General features: G+C 39.1%; 1 protein-coding gene across 2 annotated transcripts in view; it reads left to right on the forward strand.

The window, feature by feature from the left end:
* The first annotated feature begins 505 nt into the window (after positions 1-505).
* The window catches only part of sorcs3b (sortilin related VPS10 domain containing receptor 3b), a 137,407-nt gene continuing 118,307 nt past the window's right edge, over positions 506-19,605 (forward strand). For both annotated transcript variants that reach the window (XM_017708828.2, XM_017708829.2), the window contains exon 1: positions 506-997. In XM_017708828.2, coding sequence (XP_017564317.1) covers positions 713-997 — 285 coding nt within the window. In that variant the 5' untranslated portion in view covers positions 506-712. The remainder of the gene's footprint in view (positions 998-19,605) is intronic.

Consider the following 19,605-nt stretch of genomic DNA (forward strand, 5'->3'; position numbering starts at 1 on the left):
TGTGTGTGTGTGTGTGTGTGTGTGTGTGTGTGTGTGTGTGTGTGTGTGTGTGTGTGTGTGCGTGCACGCACTCACAGGAAAGGAAAAACATGGCAAAAAGAGAGAAAGGCAGAGAGAAAGGGAGAGGGAGAGTGTGTGTGTGTAACACAGAGAGAGCGAGAGAAAGAGACAGAGTGTAACAGAGAGAAAGTGTGTGAGTGTAACAGAAAGAGATTGTGTGAGTGTAACATAGAGAGGGTAAAGATGAGGGACAGAGAAAGTGGAAAAGAGAAAGACAGATAGATGGATAGAGAAAGAGTGAAAGCAAGAAAGAGGAACATAGAGAGACAGAGAAAGTGTGTGGAAAAGAGAGAGTAAGAGAAAAAGACAGAGAGTGGAAAAAAAGAGATAGAGAGAGGAAGAAAGAGTCAGAGAGCGAGTGAGCGCTGGTGCTTGAGAGGTGGAGCTCTCTCTCTCTCTCTCTCTCTCTCTCTCTCTCTTTCTCAGACTCTCTGGCTCACTCAGTCGCACTCAGAGCCGGTGGAGCCCTCGTGCTGCATCTGAGCTGCTGGACTTGTTGTTGTTGTAGTTGTTGTTTTTGTTTATTTTGCTGGTGGAGTTGCTGTGTTTTTGTGTTTATCAGGGGACTTCCTGCTCCTGCTGCTGCTGTTGTTGTTGTTGTGTTGTTGTAGTTGTTGTTGTTGTCGTTGGTTATGTTTACCCAGCCGGTGTGATGGGACTGTCCAGTTTACTGCTGTTTTACTCTCTAACATTGCTGACCGCTCAGACCATCCAGCTCAGAGACGGATGGGATAGACAGATCAGCCGGGAGAGTGAGGACGGAGAGAGAATGCAGCGAAGAGAGAGACGGAACGGAGGAGCGGATGGAGGAGTGAATGGAATGGACAGAACAAGCGGAGGACTGAAAGTATCGTCCATCAGGACGTCCAGTGTGGCTTTGATCGGAGACTCAGCTCACAGTCAGGCAAGAGTGCTGTGGGCAGGACAAAACAACAGTGTGAGTACAACCACACACAACTATACAACTGCACACATACACACTACTATACACACCACATATACATAACTCACTACACACACAATTTACTCTAACACACGGTGTAGAGTGCTGTGGGCAGGAGGCAACAACAGTGTGAGTAGAACTACACAACTACACACTGCTACACAACAACACACTGACATACACAGTAACACAATGATATATAAACCACATGCTCAAACCAAATATACACTAACTCACTATACACAGCACATACTCTAATACACTCAGAGTGCTGTAGGCAGGACACAACAACAGTACTACACAACTACACACTGGTACAAAACTATACACTGACATGCACACTAATATACACACCACATACACATAAAAACACACCAACTTATTACACAAAACATTAATTTACACAATGCTGGGGTACGGTACAACAAGAACATGAGTATTACACACTACACACTGCTACACACTACTACACACTAACACACTAATATACACACTAACATGCACACTATTATACACACTAACTAATTACACACAACACTTACTCTAATGCACACAGAGTGCTGTGGGCAGAACACAACCTCAGCGTGGGCAGCAGACAACTACACACTGCTGCACACTGCTGCACACTAACATACACACAAACACTTACACACACACTAACATACTACAATAACAGTGACAAACTCACATATATGGGAGTATGCGCAAAGTGTGAGTTGATATGTACTGTTGTATTTGTGTTTACACACATTAGTGAATGTGTGTATTAGTGCGCGCGCGTGTGTGTGTGTGTCTGTGTATGTGTGTGTGTTGTTATCCAGTGTGTTTATTCTCTAAGTTTAGCTGTTTTGGGACAGCACTTCATTTGCATATTAATTTGCATGTCTGTAATATAATAACGCTAAAGTAAATTAAGTGACAAACACAAACTGAAATAAATGAGCATTTAGGTTTGTCCAGCTCTGCTGCTCCATCTTAATGACCAACATAATAAACAATTCTGATCTGAATTAAATACATTTTTACACAGACAAGTCAGCAGTAATCTGGAGGACGTCTGTGTGACCATCAGGGGGCAGTGCTCTCACAGCCAGGGACAGAAACCTCAGTATAAAATTAAAGTACTTTCAGGAGTCTGATTCGCAGCCCTGTCTGTGTGTGTGTGTGTGTGTGTGTGTGTGTGTGTGTGTGTGTGTGTGTGTGTGTGTAAGAGATTTTAGCGTTTCTGTTACAAAGTCCAGTGGAGCCCAATGTCCACTCAAAAAAATAAATCACTGCATAAATTTAATTGAACTCTGTCATTTCTGTTTAGAGTCAGCATTTACTGACCTTCTTCATTCAAACTGTAAGTAATGTGGAGGTCATTTATTGGTGTAAGAGGCCACACCCACTTTCACATTTGTGTGGTGTAATGTGTTTCCAGAGACTGAACAGATGAGGTGATTTTTCCGAAATTGGCACAGAAGAATTCAGGGTGTGTGTCAACAGGGATGCAGGAACGGGGGCTGAGGGGGGCTGCAGCATACCCTGATTTTAGGACTTCAACTATTTATAATAATAATAATAATAATAATAATAACTAGAATGGGGAAGTTCATGAAAAAAGAAACCAGCTGATTATGTTAAAATGTTAAAATCTTGGAAGACTGTTGATTCTCACTAAAGTGCTGCTTAGATGGTGTGAGGTGGTTACTATGATGTCCTAGGTTGCTGCTAAGGTGTTGGAGGATGCTATGCTATTAAATACACTGGTGCGTTAAATTCACTGCCACCTTAAATCTTCTGCAAATTTACTTTGATTGCTACCTTAAATCCAAGGCACCTTAAATCCACAGCTACTTTAAATCCACTGAAAATTTCAATTCACTGTCACCTTAAATTTATTGATACCTCAAATCCACTGCCACCCTAAATTCACTGACACCTTAAATTCACTGCTACCTTGAAACTACTGCTCCTATAAATCCAATAGCTCCTTAATTTCTGTTCCACTTTAAATTTACTGCCACCTTAAATTCACTCTAATTATGCGGAAGCGCAAGTAGTAGCATTGAACAGCTTCCAGACGCATTGTAAACAATGGCTCATACTACCCAGAATCATTGCTGTGCTCTCAAATGCACCAATAATTTAACTAAACAGTCTTACCTGAGTTTACACTCAGTTAAAAAATGTTCAACCTCAGGTGAATAGCTCTGTGTCACTTTTAACGAGGAAACCAATAAAAAAGGAGGTAAAACGTGGGCTGAACAGCAGGATAGATTTACTCACATTTGTGATTAAAAATGACTCTTTACAGTCCTGGAGTTGGTTTGGTTAAAACCCTAAAAACCAGCCACCACACTAGCTCGGGTGATCAGTTTATTGTAATGTAGAAATTTGATGCTGTGTCTTAGAGCTGGTTGTCCTGCTAATGTTGCTAATGTTTTCATGGACTAAGTATGAAGAATTAAACCTGGTGGACTAAAATTAAATCTAAAATGAAATCTAAAATTAAGCACAATGGGTGCAGATCTGTTCAGGGACGTGTGATATGGTGTGACTGTAAAATTTTTCAGATGGAAGTAACATAACACTGCTGTTTACAGCCAGATGTGACTGAGAAAACGTCTAGTAGATGTACTTGTTTTGTATTTTTATCAAAATCTGCAAAAGCCCCGATTGTTTTGCTTGTCTGATTGTTGATAAAGTAAACACCATATTTTCGTATTTTCTAGTAATGACCCAAAACGGGCCGCTTTGGGGGTGTCACTCAAACACATGCAAGTTCAAGTTCAAAGGGAGAAAATTAATATTGATTTAAAGCTTAAAAATAATCATCTATAGTAATATTTTTAATAACCGCGACCCTATCTGGATTAAGCGGTCAACGATGACGATGATGATAATGATCTGTAGTAATAGTAAGGATTTTCTTCACTGTTATCTTTCCCATTCTGTGTGCATTCCAATGTTAAATCTCATCACGTGACTGTGGGCGTGACATAGTGGGATGCTGCGCCACAAGAATCAAGAATCTGATTGGTCCCCACTCAGCGCATTTGCATAAAGTTCATCCAGAATGAGAGAGCAGAGAGAAAACTGAATATCACTTTACCTCACAGCACTGCATGACACATTCTGTTTGATGTAAAATGAACTAATTAGCATAATTAATGAATGAATGAATTAGAAAAAAGATACCACTTTTGAATAAGACTATTCTTATAAAGGCTTATGAGTGGTTTAAAATGGGTTTATTAATAGTTATTACTGTCACAATTGGCCCCTCCCAGTCCTGTCCATGTGTTGGTGTTTGTTTTTTGGTCTAGTCCACATGTTTTCTGTTTAGGTTCTTAGTCCAGCCCCCTGTTTAGTGACTCCACACCTGATTGTTTCCACCTGTTTTCTGCCTGTCCCTCGTATTCTTGTTTTATATTTTGCCCCTTGTGTTTGTTGGTCTTTGTTGGAGTTGTTTGATTTGTTTTAAGGTGCTGTATGTATGCTTGTTTGAGTTCTACGTTTGCGATTTGTTTTCTGTGTTTAGCCTGTGTTCTATTCATCATGTCTGTCCCGCGATCTCTCCGTGTTGGCTGTATGAACCTGGACTGGATTTGCCCAAAATAAAACTCACTTATCTCAGCACATGCGTCTGCCTCCTCGCTCCCCATTACAATAACTTAGGTCATCAACACGTTCAAATCATTAATAAGCACATAAATTAAAAGGTGAGCTGTTATATCTGATGAATATTAATAATGTGATGATCCTGATGAATTAATTCTGACTGATACACTAAGATCAGTAAACATTAAAATCTGAACTCAGTGTAAATGATGTGGCTTCACTGAAGTCACAGAAGTCACTGCTGCCTCTTTTTATTAGGTGTTTATAACCTAATTAGTAACAAATAAGAGCAGTGTCAGGATACTTTCACCTTACTTTGGCATCTTCATCAGTCAGAATTAAACTGTCAGCTTCATCACATATTAATAATCATGGCTATCACAGCTCACTATTTAATTAATGTGCTATAACTGCTTAGTAAGCATTTTGAAAGTGGTTACTACCTAAGTAATAACCATTACCATATTTTAAACCATTCAAATGCCTTTGTAAGAGTAGTCTTATTTTAAAATGATAATGAAAAGGCAAATGATTTTGCATGATGTCCTCAGTCACATCTCATATGTGCTGCTTAAACCCCCTCAACTTAAACTTCACCCCACATCCGTGTGTTTCAGCGCTCCATAGTTCAGTATAGGCAGGGTGAGCCATGGGAGCTGGCCATGTTCTAGAGTGTCTCACTGTCAAAATCGGTCCGGTGCACTGAAACATTCACTCCCTGAATGTTCCCACAATGCACTGTAAAGACCAGTGAGCACTGCTCCCTGACAGAAACAGCATCAGGCCTGCAGCTCGACTCTCAGAAGGTTTTAAAATGGAGGAAGAAAGCTGTGTTTTCTTCTCTCATCTGGAAAAAAAACATTAACTCTCCTGTAAGGTTCAGCTGTGAGGAACAGCGGTGATGTCCCGATGTGTGTTTAACAATCTGAAAGTAGTTAGAAAATATTATTATTAGCTCAATAAAAATGTGTGTAAATAAGTATGTAAAATATAAGTATAATCCCATCTTTCATCTCTTACAGATCATGTTTACTTTCAATAATAATTCACTCGTCTTTTATTAAAAAATACTTTCCATTTTTTTTTCTGTGAGTTACCAAAAACGTACAAAAAAAAATGTTCCAAAAAAAAAATCGGATGCAATGATGTGCAAAGCATGTAAACCATCATTTTAAAGGAAAATATTACAAAGACAACATATCAAACTAAGAAATTTGTTTATGGAAAAAAATATATTCCCAATTTGAATTTAATGCCAACAACACATTTTTAAAAAGTGGCATGTTTACGCTGTCTTTCATCACCTCTTCTTTTAACAGCTCTCTGTAAGCGTTTGGGAACTGCGGAGACCAGCTACTGTAGTTTTGAAAGTGAAACGTTTTCCTGTTCTTCTTTGATGAAGGATTTCAGCTGCTCAGCAGTTCAGGGTCTCCTTATTTAGTATTTTTCTTTTCATAATGCGCCAAATGTTTTCAGTGACTGACAGGTCTGGCCTGCAGGTAGGTCAGTTTAGCACCCGAACTCTTTTAATGTAGAGTAAAATGCAAAATGTAGTTATACAGTGTCTTGCTGAAATAATCAAGACCTCTGAAAATTATCACCTTTTAATCCTTTAATACAGTAGATGATGAAAGTTATTTTATGTTGAGAAACGTTATTCTTGAATTGTTGTTCATGCAGTCTTTCACAGAATAATGAACCCCTCCACATCTTTAGTTCTGAAAGTCTCAGCCTCTCTGTGATGCTTTTTTTAATACCCAATCATGTTAATTGTTGCCAATTAACCACCAGTTGTGTTTTTAGCATTACACAACTTTACCAGCCTTTTGTTCCCCCCATCCCAACTTTTTTGGAACATTTTGTTAGCATCAAATTCAAAATGGACATATATTAAAAAAAAAATAAATAAAACGATCAGTTTCCACATTATGATGATATGTTAGCTTTGTAATATTTTCAATAAAACACAGGCTTTAAATGCTTTGCACATCATTGCATTTTGCTTTTATTGACATTTTGCAATAAAACACAGTGTCCCAACTATTCTGGAAATGGGGTTGTATTTAAACTTTTAAAATATTTTTGTCATACTGGTTGACCATTTTCTGAAGTAATCCAAACACATGTTGAGGTCTGGACTCTGGGGTGGTCAGTCCATTGTTCAGCATTTTTGTTTGATGTGTCTCCTTTTCTCAGGGAGGTTCTTCTTGAACAGCAATACATCCTTTCAGACCCACAGCACTTAGTTGTCACAGGGGAATGATGAAACACAGAAACACCTGTGGATGTTTTCAGAACTGAAGTAGCTTGAGTTTCTCCTCTCTCTCAAAAATGAAAGCTTTAAGTGCTGTTTATCAGATGGGAGCAGTTTTGGTGTCTACCAGGTGGTTGTTAGTCCTGAGTCTTTTCACATTAACTTACTCCTTTATAGCAAGTGGGTCATCTTATGTCTGATTGTCTCAAAATCCTGTACATTTGCACAAAAATATAACTCAGCCTCTATTTCATAGATACCTTCAAACCTTACATAAATACTTTTTGACATGTTTTGACACGTTTGAAGCGTGAAGAAGCACTGTGTGGAAAGTGCAGATTTGAAACTTAATCCAGAACACATCTGTGTCTGTGAGAAGAAGTGAAGATATGTATTACAATTTGAATTTAATGAAAAGTTATTGTTGTATTCAGACTTGCAGAAAAAAAGAAAAGCATGCTTTACATTTGAACCATGTCTATATATTTTTTTGATGTGGAAATAGATGATAATGCAGAACTGAGTCTCCATACAGACTAGAATAAGATATGAATAGTTAATTATGTAACTTTGAGGCTAATTAAGTACTTATGTAACTACACATAAATGATTATAAAGGCAGAAACACCACCAGGATAAACACAAATGATTTGATTGCCGTAAGACTCAAGAACTTCAAATATTACCATGTTCATTTTCGCTCGAGTTTGTCCCATCGGTGGTCTCTGGCCTTAAAACAACAGTAAGGTCCGATCCCATTTCATTGCTCACCCCAACCACTCAGCCCTTATCCCTCTGTTTCACGCATTCTTGTCTAGGGGTAGAGAGTCACGATTCTTGTTAAGATAGAGGGGTAGGCCAAAGTGTTAGGGCTACACGACCCTCCAGACAGAGGTTTTTTTTTTTGAGACACACTCCGAACACTCTGAGTGTTATGAGAAAATAAAATGGACCAAAGAAACCCATAAATGTGAGAATTGTCTCTGTTAAAAAATTACGATTGTTTTATTTTAGTTTAATATCATATCAGTGTATTTTGGTCCTTTTCTCCATAACAAACATAAAAATTGCTAGTAGTTCGCTGATGTCTCGGTAGCTGGCTAGCTAAATTTCTCGTTCCACCTTAAATGGTGCAACAGTTACATCCCATTTAAGGTGGAACAGGAAAATTCAAACGAGAAGCTAGCAAATAGCTGACAAAGTACTGGGGTGTCAGATAATATAAAATTGTCCCTCTTTTAAGGCATATGATTCCCTAAATGTAACTAAAGCCCAGCAGTAATGGTGCAGAACTTTACCCTCCTCTACTGTCACTGCAGACTCGCAGTGCAGTCTTCTTTATTTGCTGTCCGTGGCGCTGACGGTGTGTTACAGTGTGGTGTGATGCAGAGTGTGTTTGGGCATGGCCTTAGCGCATGCTGTGTTTTATTCTCTCTATAGACATGTAAATACTTTCTCTATTTCATAAGAGATATGAATAAATTCAACTACTTTCATATCAGCCTTCAATTCTTCAAATTATAATTGTGAATGTATAGTAACTGTTTAACCCATGAACTCGCCCACATGTTAAGTACTCTGTTTCTATATCTGCTTGTGTATCTTTGTGATGATCCAGCAAGATATCCAGTTCAATCTTTTCCTGAATCTGTAGAGTCACCATTTCCATTCCATCTCATCACGTACGTGACTCACATCTGGAATTATGAGGCTATGAAGAGGGGCCTCTTCATAGCTTCATGGACACTCAGAAACTCACTAAGGACTGACCATCATGCCGGAAACCCTTCATTCAATCCTCATCAGAGACACATGTGAAATGGCGTGCAGAGAGTTCACAGCTGCTGAAGTTGCTGCATTGGTTTTGAAAAGTAGTGCATGAAGATAACCAAGCATTTTGATATGAAACGCATGAGGACCATGTTATATGAAGAGCCTTTAAAGGAGAGTTGAAGAAGAGATGAACGAATTGAGAGACAATGTCCTCAGACCACAGAGAGTTAACATGTCTGAAGGGCCTGTCACTGTTTAATGAGAGTATACATGATGCACTCGTTCATCCGTCTATCTGTCTGTCTGTAAGTGGAAGCGATGATGGATAACTGTCCTCTGCTGCATGTGCCCGTGTGTGCGTGTGTGTGTGTGTGTGTGTGTGTGTGTGTGTGTGTGTGTGTGTGTGTGTGTGTGTGGAGCACTCTGCAGTGCTATTTTGGCTGATGCCATTCATGCAACTTTTACTGAGCTGCATGAGTGATGATTTTAGAGACTGCGACAGCGACACGCTGCGACACATGCACACACACACACACACACACACACACACACACACACACACACACACACACACACACACACACACACACATCCTCATGTATATGTACACACATAAAATTCATGGCAGACACACACGTAGACATTTACTAACCCGCATATACTGCTTATTCCTCATGTTAATATATACTGATATATTTATGTATGGATTTATGACTATGTATATGCGCTTTACACTCGCCCCCCTGCTGAATCCACACTGCTGCTGAGCTCACATCACTGACTGCTCATGATGCGCATGAACTCTTATTAAATGACTTTATTTATTCTACACATCACTGTTTCTGTTTTTCTTAATTGCTTTCGCTTGTTCTGATTATATTTTTATCCATTGAATAAGAAGAATTCCACCCATTTTCCAAAAAAATCCCTCTTAACTGAGTGTGTGAGATGTAAACAGAGTGATTCAGTGGTTTGGTGTGAAATGGTTAAGATTTCTTTACAGTGGTGGTGATAGGAACCAGGAGTCACCATGACTACAACACAAATATAGACATTTTATTTACTATCCAAAACCACCAATGAACCTACATGTGTCTTCTGAGTTTAATATGGAATCTTGATAATGGGAAAATAGTGGAATATCTGAAATAATATGTTTTCTTTTGGGGCCCATTTTGCCTCACAGCACCCTGCTTGTATCCCTCCATCATGAATAGATTTTAAGTTCTCAAAACTATCGTGAAACAGTGTCTCAGACAGCAGGCAGTTCCTATCCACCACTGTGAACAATTCACACCAATTTTCACACCAAACCACTAAGATCAAGTGCTTACATCCTAAACACTTCATTTTGCAGAAATTTTGGAAATGTCAGTGGAATTCCACTTTAAAGATTTATAGATATAGCAGTTTGTTTGCATCCTAACTGGAATTATCAGAGTTATGCTCTTTGTGATTATCAATCATCAGCGTTTATGTGAAGCGTAATTTCCTGAAGATAAAACTCTTCACCCACAGAAATCATCACTTTAATCTGTTTATCAGATCAATTCAAACAGGTTCTGAACATCAGGACTTTATTAGAGGGTTCTAAATAAAGAAAAGAGGAACTCGACTTTGATTTAGATCTCAAATGAGTTTAAACGTCAGTGCAGGCATCACTGTTTATCGTCACACAATCAGTTCAGATCAATCAGTTCAGGTGGTGAAACAATAAAAATATAGCATCACGGTTCACACAGCATTTAATATGTAGTTTTCCTGAGGTTTGTTGTTGTTTATAGGCTCTCTTTAGTTGGTCTAAATATGTAAATTGCCCTCAACAAATATTGGCACCTCTGATAATCATGACCAGAATGAGCTGTAAAATATTCTCAATTATTCTTGTGCACTGAAAATACATTTTGTCATAAAATAAATTTTATTAAATCTATGTGTGCCACAATTATTGCCACCCCTATAAATCCTTAAGAGTGAAATCTAACTGAAGTATGTTCCCATTCGTTTCTGATATTTTTAAATTTCACACATTTAAATGGTCAGCAATGACTTCCTGTTTCACTGGGGAATAAATATGAGATGACACACAGACCAAAGTCCCACAGTTGTCCATCGCTGTAGAGAGAGCAGAGAAAACATCAGTGATGAGCCACAAAAGGTTGTTGAGCTGCTCAAATCACGAAAATATCCACACAGTTGAAATGCCCATTTCCACCATCAGGGCAATAGTTAAGAAGCTTAAAACAGCTGGAGATGAATCTGCCAGTAAGATCAAATCAAATCAAATCAAATTTATTTGTATAGCGCTTTTTACAACGGATGTTGTCACAAAGCATCTTCACAGAATTCCAGAAAAGACAAAGTTTTAACAAAAATGTCTATAATGTAAAGACCCCCTGGCGGGCAAGCCAGTGGCAACAGTGGCAAGAAAGAACTCCCTCAGAACTGAGGAAGAAACCTTGGGAGGAACCAGGCTCACCAGGGGGGACCCATCCTCCTCTGGTCAAACTACCTACAAGTGATTATACTACTAATATTAATAGCAGTAATATTGGTATTAGGAATAGCTAGGAGTCCATGAGAACATCAGTGTAGGGTGGGCAGCTAGTCCAAGGCAGGTGGTGGTAGCTGGGGCGTGGGCAGCTGGTCTGAAGTGGGTAGCAGGAGGGCTCAACAGTCAGTCGTCCTTCAGTGTCCGGCCAGACATGTGGGCGATTGTATACTCGGAAAGAAAGCAGGGAGGTGGAATTAGTTTTATTCTGTCTGTTTGTACGTAAAACAGGGGATGTAAACATTTACAGAGTGTGGCTAATGACTCTGGCAGATCTGACTATGACAGCTTAGCTAAAAGGAGAGAACCAGAAGGACACACAGACATGGCAGCACTCTGAAACAGTTTGGCATCCCTCTGCTCCACCGTCTACAAATCTGAGTGACCGCGTGCGAGCAGTCTCAGTTTTCTATAATTCCCTGTGTCCATGGACCCCTGGATCTGCTGCCTTAATCTAAGGGGGAACATTATCTACCAAAAGCTAAACTGAACAAGTGAGTTTTCAGCCTAACTTTAAAGATTGAGACTGTGTCTGAGTCCCAAGCATTTTGTGGAAGATCATTCCAGAGTTTGGGGGCTTTATAAGAAAATCTCTTCCCCCAGCTGCAGCCTTATGAATTCAGGAACTATTAATAAGCCAGCACTCTGGGATCTGAGTAGGCGTGATGGCTCATAATGGGAAATAAGGTCTTGTAAGTACTCAGGAGCGAGCCCATGTAGGGGCATATGTCATATATATGTTATATTTATATGTCAATAAAAGAATATTATAATCAATACGGAATTTAACAGGCAGCCAATGGAGTGATGATAGCACTGGACTGACATGATCAAATTTTCTAGTTTTAGTGAGGACCCTGGCTGCAGCGTGTTGGACTAGTTGAAGTTTGCTTAAATTCCTGCTCATACATCCTGACAGTAGTACGTTACAGTAGTCTAGCCTGGAAGTAATAAAGGCATGTACTAGTGCTTCCACATCACGCAGGGATAGGGCATTTCTTATCTTGGCAATGTTGCGAGGATGCAGAAAAGCTGTCCTAGTGATGCTGCCTATGTGTTGCTCGAATGATAAATCTGAAAATGAGGCTGTATGTCTGTACTGACTACATACACAGTGAGGAGGAGGTTTGATTGAACAAAGAATCTCCAGGGGTCGCAGACATTAGTTCGGTGTCAGGATCAGAACATCTCCAAACCACAAGTTCATGGTAAAAATGAGAAGTCACCTCAACTTAACATCATAAAGTAACAGATTACATGGCTTTTCTCGAGTTGATTCAACTCAAGAACACCAGAGTTCACCCAACCCAGACTTCTTCTGCTGACTGAACACTAGAAGATTTTAAAAAAGACTGAAAAAAGAATTTTGAAAGTCTGATGCTCTCTCACATCTAAAGACAGTGTCAGAGTTTTAGTCACAGACTGATTCTGCAGAGTCTGGGGATTTTTCAGGGTCACTATTTGAAAGACTGGACATTTCTGAGATTATTTATTATTGTAGTGTAACAAATGTGAAGACACGCTGGATGGGTGTGCTCAGCCTAGGTCACTGTAGAATTATATTGTGTAGTTACTTTCAACAAAGCAATTTGGTACAGTTGATTGGCTGTTATGAAGTAAACCACAAAAAAGAAACAAACAAACAAACAAAGCAGAAAGCAAAAAAAAGAAAAGAAAAAAATTATGCTTATTCAATAATTCTATTCTTAAGGTCCTCTGCACATTTCTTTGTATCACTGTTACACTCAGTGAACCTTAAATATTAAAATAGACAGTTTACATTTTAGGTTAATATGATTAAAGTGGAGATGATTTGCCTTTTTACTGAGGTTTCAGACTCACACATTTTCTCACACTCTCTCTGCTTCTCTCTCCATCGCATTGTGTGCATGCACTTACTCACTCTCTCGCTCGCCCCTGGCACATCACCATTTGCATGAGCTGAGACTTAAAACTAATGATATTATTAAACATGGTTCATTTTACTGCAGCGTCAAAACAAGAAAACACAGAACTAAGACAGACTGACCACCTCACACCAAACGATCAAGATGATGCGAGTGCAACACAACTCTGACAAAACTCTAATGATTGTGTTCCAACATTGGAAATTTCTCTGAGATGGTGAAATCACTTGAAAAGTCGTTCAGTGTGAGGCCGGCAGTTATCTCAAAAATTCTCCCAGCTACTGAATCTCAGTCTAAATCTGTTAGATAAACAAAACAGAATGTGTTTCTTACTCAGTTTCTCCACTTGCTGGGGCTTCGTCCATTACACCGTCCCCTCTGGCATTTCCTCCTCTTGGGATTCCAGACATAGACAGCTGGCGTTGCTGGGATTAAAACTCACAGTCTCCCGATGTTAAGATGAATTTTTAGACAGTTGCACCAAGAGACAACGACACGATGCAAAATTAAAACAACGGATATTTTCTACAGCATATTAAAAATTTATGGGCACAAAATCTGATTGGTTCAATTGAGTAGGGGTCAGCCCAACAGGAGGGTGTGAGTCTGAACCCCAGTGACATAGCATTCCATAAGTGAGAACCTAAGAGGGAAAATGTCTAGTAGGATTGTGTGATGGACAGACTCCTGGCTAGGGGGGAACTTGAGGCTAAAATAAATGTATTTTATTTACCTAATGAGATGCAGAACAATAAAATTGAGAGAACTTTTGAATGAACAAAGACATTTGAGTTGCGAGATCTCTGGTGTCCTCAAGTTGAGTTAACTTAAGAAAAGCAATGTAATGAGCTACTATAGGATATTGAGTTGAGCTGGCCTCCTATTTTTGACAGTGCCATTGGGGGGTGAGTGGGTTTGGGGGGACAGAAGGAAGTCTCAAACTCAAGCCTAGATTTGTGTTAATATTTTGCATGAAAGATCAAAAGGATCAGCAATAAAAAATATTCTTTACAGCATTTCTTTACATTCTTTACAGTTTTGCTCACGTTTACCTGTGGTGCCAATATCTGTGGAGGGCACTGTAAAGGTAAATATACAGTCTGAATATAAAATGTAGGATTAGGGCCAGGGTGAGGGTTACGATTATGGTTTTGGGTTGACGTTAAGGTTAGGGTTGGGATTAGGACCAGAGTGAGGTTTAGGATTAGGTTTTGGGTTGAGGTTAAGGTTGGGGTTAGGATTAGGGCCAGGGTGCAGGGTTAGGATTAGGTTTTGGGTTGAAGGCTAAAGTTGGGATTAGGATTAGGGCCAGGGTGAGAGTTAGGATTAGGTTTTGGGTTGAAGGCTAAGGTTGGGATTAGGATTAGGGCCAGGGTGAGAGTTAGGATTAGGTTTTGGGTTGAAGGTTAGGGTAATGATTAGGGCCAGGGTGAGAGTTAGGATTAGGTTTTGGGTTGAAGGTTAGGGTAATGATTAGGGCCAGGGTGAAGTTTAGGATTAGGTTTTGCAGTACTGCTACTTCACTGATATGCTGTTGATGCATTGCTGATAATCTGTTCAGAGTTTATTAATCGTCTAGAAAGGATCACTTAAAATAAAATGTTACCAACAAGACATTTCCACAGCTTGTAAAGATTTGGATTCAGCACAATGTCTTCCACATTTTTTGTGTTTTCTGCTCCAGTGACAATCTGCAACTGAAGTTGACCTTTGATAATAATAATAATACTACTGATAATAATAACAATCTGGTTACCGTTAGATAACATTGTGACTGCCCCTGTCTGCTGCTGCCTACTCAGCTATGCAGCTCAACTATAGATTCGGCTTGGGCTGGTAACGTTAGCTGCTTTCACCAGTTTCATTTTAATTAAGGGCTCTGTTTTGGGTTTGGGTTGTAGCTTTACCTCCCTCACTGTTTGTGTGCTTCACTAAAATTTTAACCCCTTTCCTTACAAAGTGAAATTAATGCAAATGAAACTAAAATGCTCAAACTTTACTCATCAATGCGAAAAATATTGCTGGTCATCCATATAATATCAGGACACTAACATCCTTTAAAGCTGTTTAAGTCGTAAACTGGTAGTAATTTTCACAACAATCAGGACAACATGCAATAACTCCTTAAAATCTCAAGCTTATTACATATTGAAGCTTATTATTCAGTAGCTACAGGGACTTTAGTGCAAACTGACTGAGCTATTCTTAGATTACAGAAATGTGTAATAAAACTTTTAGCTGCTTAAATGGCCTTGACGATGGGCTCTGGCCATTTAAGGGTTTAAAAATGAATTCTCCCGTGCTCCCTCCAACCAATGCAGAGGCTCATGGGAACTCAGTACTGAGAAAGATACATCAGGTCATCCTCAGGACTTGGCCAAGAGAAGGATATGTTTCTTCAAGGTCGCAGCTCCGAAAATTAGTCAGAGTGAGAGTTGGTCTTTATCATTCCTGAGTGTTGAGATGTAATTTATCATGACAACAACATCATCCACTCCTCCTACAGCAGATGGCTGACTAATCTACTGAATTCCAGGGGCCGAATCACAGAAGCGTCTTCACTCTGAAAGCTGATGTGTTTGACGTCCATGACGACTTCAGTACAGACTAAATTTCGAACAGTAGCTATTACAGAATAACAGTTCCAAACTTCATAATCTTGTCATTAACTCCAGATAAGAAAACACTATTACACAAACATCTTGACTAGATTAAACCTCCTAAATACTGTACTAACTTTAGGATAAAGCCCAGCAGTGTCCTAACTTCTGTTTAAGTGTCCGTTTCTATTGTTTTTAGGCAGCTGTGTCAGGCAGCAAAGATCACTACTAGCATAATGATGCTACATTTATTTCTACTGTACTCTATTTCTCCGCCGTCCCTCTTATTACCTTTGTGTGTTAATGTTGATGATAAAATATTACAGTAATGATGGTGAATAATTAGGAGACAGAGCTGAACGTGTGTCTTTATTAGGTGGAATAATGTTAGTGCGCTCGGCTACAGCATTTGGGAAATGGAGACTGAAACTGGGGAGCAGTGATGCTCTGATAAACAGCAGGGGGCACTCTCACAGTATTCACAACTTATAGTTTATCACACTTCAGTAACGGCAGCTATAACTTATATTTGTAATATATTTTTGATTGTGTTTATGTTTCAACTGTGTGTGTATGGTCAGATGTTGGGCATGACAGCTGATTGTTGACTTTGATCAAGTAGGTTAAGATTTCCTGGAGATAAGATGCTGTAAGATAATGATAATTTCTAAATGTGTAAGATAATGATCATTCCTCAACTATAAATTTGTGTGAAATCTTATTTTGACCTGTCACATCTGAACTCAGAATTAAAGGCAGCATGTTTCTGTAATCCGGCTCCTGATCACTGACACCAACCAAGAATAGAACCTACTAAATCTCACTGTCACTCACTGAGCTGTCCTCCAGAGCAGCAGATTAACCTGCGGCAGACCTACACGCATCACCCTCAGCGAGTGTCAATGACAGAGTCAACTGTCTGATGAGAGAATGTATACCAGACAGGAGAGTGTGGAGCTGAAACACTCAATCTGAAGAATAGCTGAGATCAGTAGCCTGCAGGAATTAATGTAGCATTTTATTAGTCTATATTGCTTATGTTTATCATATTGCTGATGTCGGAACAAAACCTTCTCCATTTTTATGTTTTTCAATTGTAAACATATTTTGAAAGTGCCTCTTGTCTTTTACATTGTGTGTAAATTTCATGATGAATTGACCAAGAGAAAAGATGCAAATGACTTTCTGGTGCCACCGACTTACATTAAAAGTAAAAAGTATTTTTTTCCTTCTCTTGTAAAGTTACAATTTTGGAGATAAGAAGCTTTGTTCCAATATGTTTAGATTCAAATCACTTAGATTCAAATGCATTTGTATAGCACCTTTAAAACAGACCCTGTCGAATTAATAAACTAATGGCACATTTTAATTAGCGCTATCAATCAAGTTCAGGCTCCTGAAAGCAACCAGTATAACTTTGCTGAAGCTAATGCTAAAGCTTCATCATCAAGGTTCTAAAGGACACCTTATGGAAAAGCATGTGTCATGGCAAATGCTACAAAGTTTTGGGTTTAATAATTTAAATATTTTCACATTTCAATACTACTGAATATTTGTTCATATTTATAACAAATGCAGTTAACATCTTAATGCAAGGAGTAGAGGTCATAAAGGTCGATGACTTCAAATATCTTGGGTCAACCATCCAGAGCAATGGACAGTGTAGAAAAGAGGTGAAGAAGAGGGTGCAGGCAGGATGGAGTGGGTGGAGACGGGTGTCAGGGCTGATGTGTGACAGAAGGATAGCAGCAAGAGTGAAAGGGAAGGTTTACAAGACAGTAGTGCGTCCTGCTATGATGTATGGTTTGGAGACTGTGGCTCTGTTTAAAAGACAGGAGGCTGAGCTGGAGGTGGTGGAGATGAAGATGCTGAGATTTTCGTTGGGAGTGACAAGGATGGACAAGATTAGAAATGAGCAGATCAGAGGGACAGTGAAGGTGGAGCATTTTGGAGATAAAGCCAGAGAGGCCAGGTTGAGATGGTTTGGACATGTGTTGAGGAGGAATAGTGGATATATTGGTCAAAGAATGTTGGAGATGGAGCTGCCGGGTAGAAGGAGCAGAGGTAGACCTCAGAGAAGGTTTATGGATGTAGTGAAGGTGGACATGGAGATGGTTGGTGTAAAAGTAGAGGAGGAAATGGATAGGGCAAGATGGAGGCAGATGATCCGCTGTGGCGACCCCTAAAGGGAGCAGCCGAAAGAAGAAGAAGAAGAAGTTTGTAATACGACTGAGATTTTAAGGAGTTATTTAAAAGAACATAATGTACTTATTGAATAATTGGATTTTTTAAAATCGGATTCCACTACTGTGATAAGCACATGTGCAGGTTCACTGATGTAGAATATGGCCTCTGTGCTGTTACTGGAGATGAGAGTTATTGGAGATATTCAGCTGGTGGGTGTTATGTTTGGCTGTTTGGCTCAAAATGGAAAGTCAGAACAGAAGTTCTGCTTCAAGCAGTGTTTCTCTAACAGCTCAGTGCTCCTCTCACAGCTCAGTGCTCCCTGATATCGACTAGTTGCTGATCATGTGTTTATGACACTAACAACATGGACGCCTCAGAGAAAACATAGAAGGCTAGCACTGCAATGCAGAGATCGTTGGATTATCAGCTCTCTGCTGTTGGAACACAGTTTTAAGTGGTTGTGTAAACACATATTCTGATATCTTAGATCAGATTAAGGTCTATAAATCTAGTTAAGAAATCTGATAAAGAGGCTGGATTTGAGTTCAGTAATTGGCTTTTTCAGTGCATGTAAACTCTTACTCTGATTTCTTTCGTTTCTCTCAGTCTGCCCATGTGTGAAAACCGGCAAGAGGCAACACAGCACTTTTGAAGCAACATTGAAACCGATTACAGATTCACAGTTTTAGTGACCCAAAAGTCACTCCTGAAATTTGAGTTTCATGTTACGTTTACATCACATCTTATTCTGTGAGCGTACTGGCCAGCTGTAAATCAGAAATTTCATTACTGCCTGGCTCATGTAGATACTTTCCCCATTTTTTGACAAAATCTGATTTTCTGCAGTTATCAGATTATCAGAGGTGGACGAAGTACACAAATCATGTACTTGAGTTAAAGTAGAGATACCCAAGGAAAAATTTTACTCCAGTAAAAGTAGAAGTCCTTACTCTAGACCTCAACTTGAGTAAAAGTACAAAAGTATTTGCCTTCAAATGTACTTAAGTATCGAAAGTACTAAAAGATTAATTATGGCTCTGATGTCCTGTTATCACTTTTGTAACAAGACTCGCTTCATGAACTCATTTCAGGTGAAAATCCTCCAGCGTCTCTCTTGGTAAACCAGTCTTTTAATAGAACGTCATTAATTAGTGATGTTGACGTCTTTTAAAATTATCATAAGCACAAAACACTGAAGGTAAACAGTTTCCATGAGGGAGCACCGAGTGGCTCTGAAATCACTTTTTACACACAAGCAAAGTTTCAGTTTAAGATTTATTTACAACTTAGTTACAAGTTGAACAAAAACTGACTTTAAACTCAGGATCACAAATATTTTTTCCTTTACTCTATTGATCTGTAGGTCTCTGTTCATAAAAATAAACTAACCAAAACTAATTTACTATAAAATGAAAGTGTTTGTATGAATTCAGAAAAAAGGAAACATGCCAGTCACGACTGCATATGTGTACATATTTCTATATTGTGGTCTATATACACAAAGTTAGATTAGTTCTATCATTTAGGTCGACGTATGTGCTCCCAAATTTTTATGCTGCTGCACTGACGTTGAACCATTGCTGCACTCGGTTGGTATGACCAACAGTTCAAAACAAGCTCAGAACAAAGTGAACGCTGTGCCCTGATTGGTGTTCTTGCTTTGCGCTTCTTTTGCTTTGAAATGTTTTTATAAACACAAAAAACAAAAGGAACGACAGATTTCT

Source organism: Pygocentrus nattereri, chromosome 10 (assembly GCF_015220715.1).
Source record: "Pygocentrus nattereri isolate fPygNat1 chromosome 10, fPygNat1.pri, whole genome shotgun sequence".
NCBI lineage: Eukaryota > Metazoa > Chordata > Actinopteri > Characiformes > Serrasalmidae > Pygocentrus > Pygocentrus nattereri.